The sequence below is a fragment of the Halyomorpha halys genome, unplaced genomic scaffold (assembly GCF_000696795.3).
Source record: "Halyomorpha halys isolate HHAL.00 unplaced genomic scaffold, Hhal_1.1 Scaffold237.1, whole genome shotgun sequence".
NCBI classification, from domain to species: domain Eukaryota; kingdom Metazoa; phylum Arthropoda; class Insecta; order Hemiptera; family Pentatomidae; genus Halyomorpha; species Halyomorpha halys.
In genome coordinates this window covers 484,927-487,602 of record NW_027112495.1, presented here as the reverse complement: position 1 = coordinate 487,602, position 2,676 = coordinate 484,927, and the positions used below count along the sequence as shown (strand labels likewise).

At 25.0% G+C, this 2,676-nt stretch overlaps 1 protein-coding gene across 5 annotated transcripts in view; it reads right to left on the bottom strand.

Annotated features, from left to right (window-relative positions):
- Positions 1–588: 588 nt before the first annotated feature.
- Myb (proto-oncogene like protein Myb) overlaps positions 589–2,676 on the bottom strand; it is an 83,544-nt gene continuing 81,456 nt past the window's right edge. For all 5 annotated transcript variants that reach the window (XM_014419394.3, XM_014419398.3, XM_067050332.1 and 2 more), the window contains one exon: positions 589–2,447. In XM_014419394.3, the coding sequence (XP_014274880.1) occupies positions 2,298–2,447 (150 nt within the window). In that variant the 3' untranslated portion in view covers positions 589–2,297. The remainder of the gene's footprint in view (positions 2,448–2,676) is intronic.

The window sequence follows — 2,676 nt, the reverse complement described above, 5'->3', positions numbered from 1 at the left end:
TTAAATCAAAATTGAAGTAAACAATAACATGAGGGTCTGGAAGGAAGGTTATAAACATAAAGGCTTATACAACAAGTTATTGAGAAAATCCGCTAGGGACTCTTGTGGATTTAACGTTTAACATGACTTCAAATAGGGCTGCTCACAATCTTATAGTTATAACATTTAACATGGCAAAACATTTTACATTTAACACATCATGAATACCCCTTATGTAGGTTACATAGTGTTACACTGTTGGGCAAATGCCTGCTTTATTTATAAAAAACTAAACAAAACAAAAAACATTATTTTAATAAAAAATTATTTTACCATTAAAAATGTTATTTGAAAATATGATTAAAAATTATAAAACTTCTGACCAGCAATATGAACATGAAAAAATACTTTTATATATAAACAAATTATATAAATTAAATAGTTAGCTCAATAAATACAGTTTGAATCATTTTCTAAAAATTTATTTATGAAATTATGACACAAGGAATCTAATAGAAAGGAAAGGGAAAGGTGATAATGAATTCCACTTAGGGATGACATATAATTAAAAGTTGTAGGAGATATTAAAATAAATCAAAAACATTTTTTTGTTTTTTTAATTTCATATCATCTGAAATTTAGTTTATTGTTGGTCCCTTATAAGTTTAATTTACAAGGATGCTTAAAACTACTATGAGAAAATGAATAACCTCATTATATGATGTGTCTCCATATCTACACAACAGAGGTTAAAGGTACTTTTGAAGAATCACAATGTAACATATAAATAATAAATTAGAAAAATATATGTAACATAATTATTCAAATTGTTTTTAAAAGGAATTAACAATTTTCATATTGACATAAATGAAGACTAATGAATATGAATATTGGTACAGTTAACCAGTCAGGATTATATTGAAATATGTAAGTTAAACATACAATTATATAAACTGAAAAAAAAAAAGTCTGTAACATAAAGAATTAATGAAAAACTAAGAGTTAGTACTTCAATTATAATCATATTTTAAAAACTAATTTTACAAAACAGCAAAAACTAATAAAAGAAGCATTCATTAAAAATAACAAATTAATATAAACTTACACAATGAAGTTGTTCTGGTAAACAAAAAAACAATACAAAATAACTGTTTCTAAAGAAACTAATCTTACTTTAACATAAGATGAAAAATTAAGGTGTCTTGTAAAATAAAAGAAAACCGAATCTGTAATAGTATTACAGATAATTAAAAAAAAAAAAAAAAAAAAACAAAAACAATAACTGCAGTAACTTATACATATTTACTATTGAAAAGGCAAGTGATGAAATTTATGGAATTGCAACTTGCCCAATACAATAACACTAAAATTTGATAGAGTTAATAATTTTTGTTAGACAAAAAATGAGTGAATAAAAATATTAAACTTGGTAGCAATATGGTATAGTATAATAGAACTATTTATTTTCTGAATTTTTGAAATTAACAGTTAAACACACACACACACACGCACACACACCACACATATGCGCACACTCACTCATTGTATACTTTCAGTAAATATACAAATTAATAATAAATACCTGAGCAAACAGAATTAAATCTATCTCCTATCAGGAAGGCACAGAAATACATCTATTCTTAAAACCCTTATCTTAAAAATGACCATAGAACAGTACTCTAACTTCATTGTGACTTCCAGCTGTATTATACTCTGATATACATATGCTATGCATATATTTAAAACAAAAAAACTTATTCTATCAAAATATACAAAGAGAATGGAGCCCTATGTTTGCTAAAGTACGTTCTTTATATAAAAAGCCATGTAAATATAAAAAATCATCCGAACATGAAATAGTTAACACACATAAAAACACCACAGCCATAGATCCAATAAATTAAAAAATATACATATTTCTCTGATATGAGGTTCACAGTACTAGAAAAATAAAAAAAGACAAAATAAAATAAAAATAAATTGTAAAAATGAAATCATAATCATGAAAGAATAATTTTGTAATAGAATTATCTATTTTATTTGAACCTCTTTATACAAAGTACTTGAACAACAAAACAATAAAATTATGGTAAAATTTGTGATGCTCTAACTAATGTAGTTAGGGAGAGGGGAAAAAAAAACTTCCTTTGGTAGAACTTAAATCATAAATATAAATAAATTATAAGTAGTTACTTGTTACAATATTTGCTAGAATAAGTACTAAATTTAAATATGAACTGTACACTTAATAATATCATTTAAAGTCTAAGAGACTATCACTTTCAATAATTGATTAAAAAATATTGAAGTAATAAAATTCAAGTCAGACTAGAACTATTGGAGTGTTGTGTAGTAATACAAGTTTTTAATACAGTTTCTGCTTTGTTAAGATATCGGTAAGCTAACTTCGTCAAGACAACCTGATCCTTTGTTTTCCCACAAGCAACCATCTCCCATTTCACATCCACCTAAAATTAAAGAAAAACAAAATTAATACAAAATATAATACATATATTATCACTTATATTAATTCACAAGTAATAAATAGGGCTCAGATCGGAAGGATTTTTTTTAACTGGGTTTCCAACTTTGCTACCCTATTAACTATTTTATTTATTTATTTAACACCAGATCGGCATGGTGGGCCTTACATTGTTGATATAACTGTTACATTTTATTTATATTTCTATATAAATA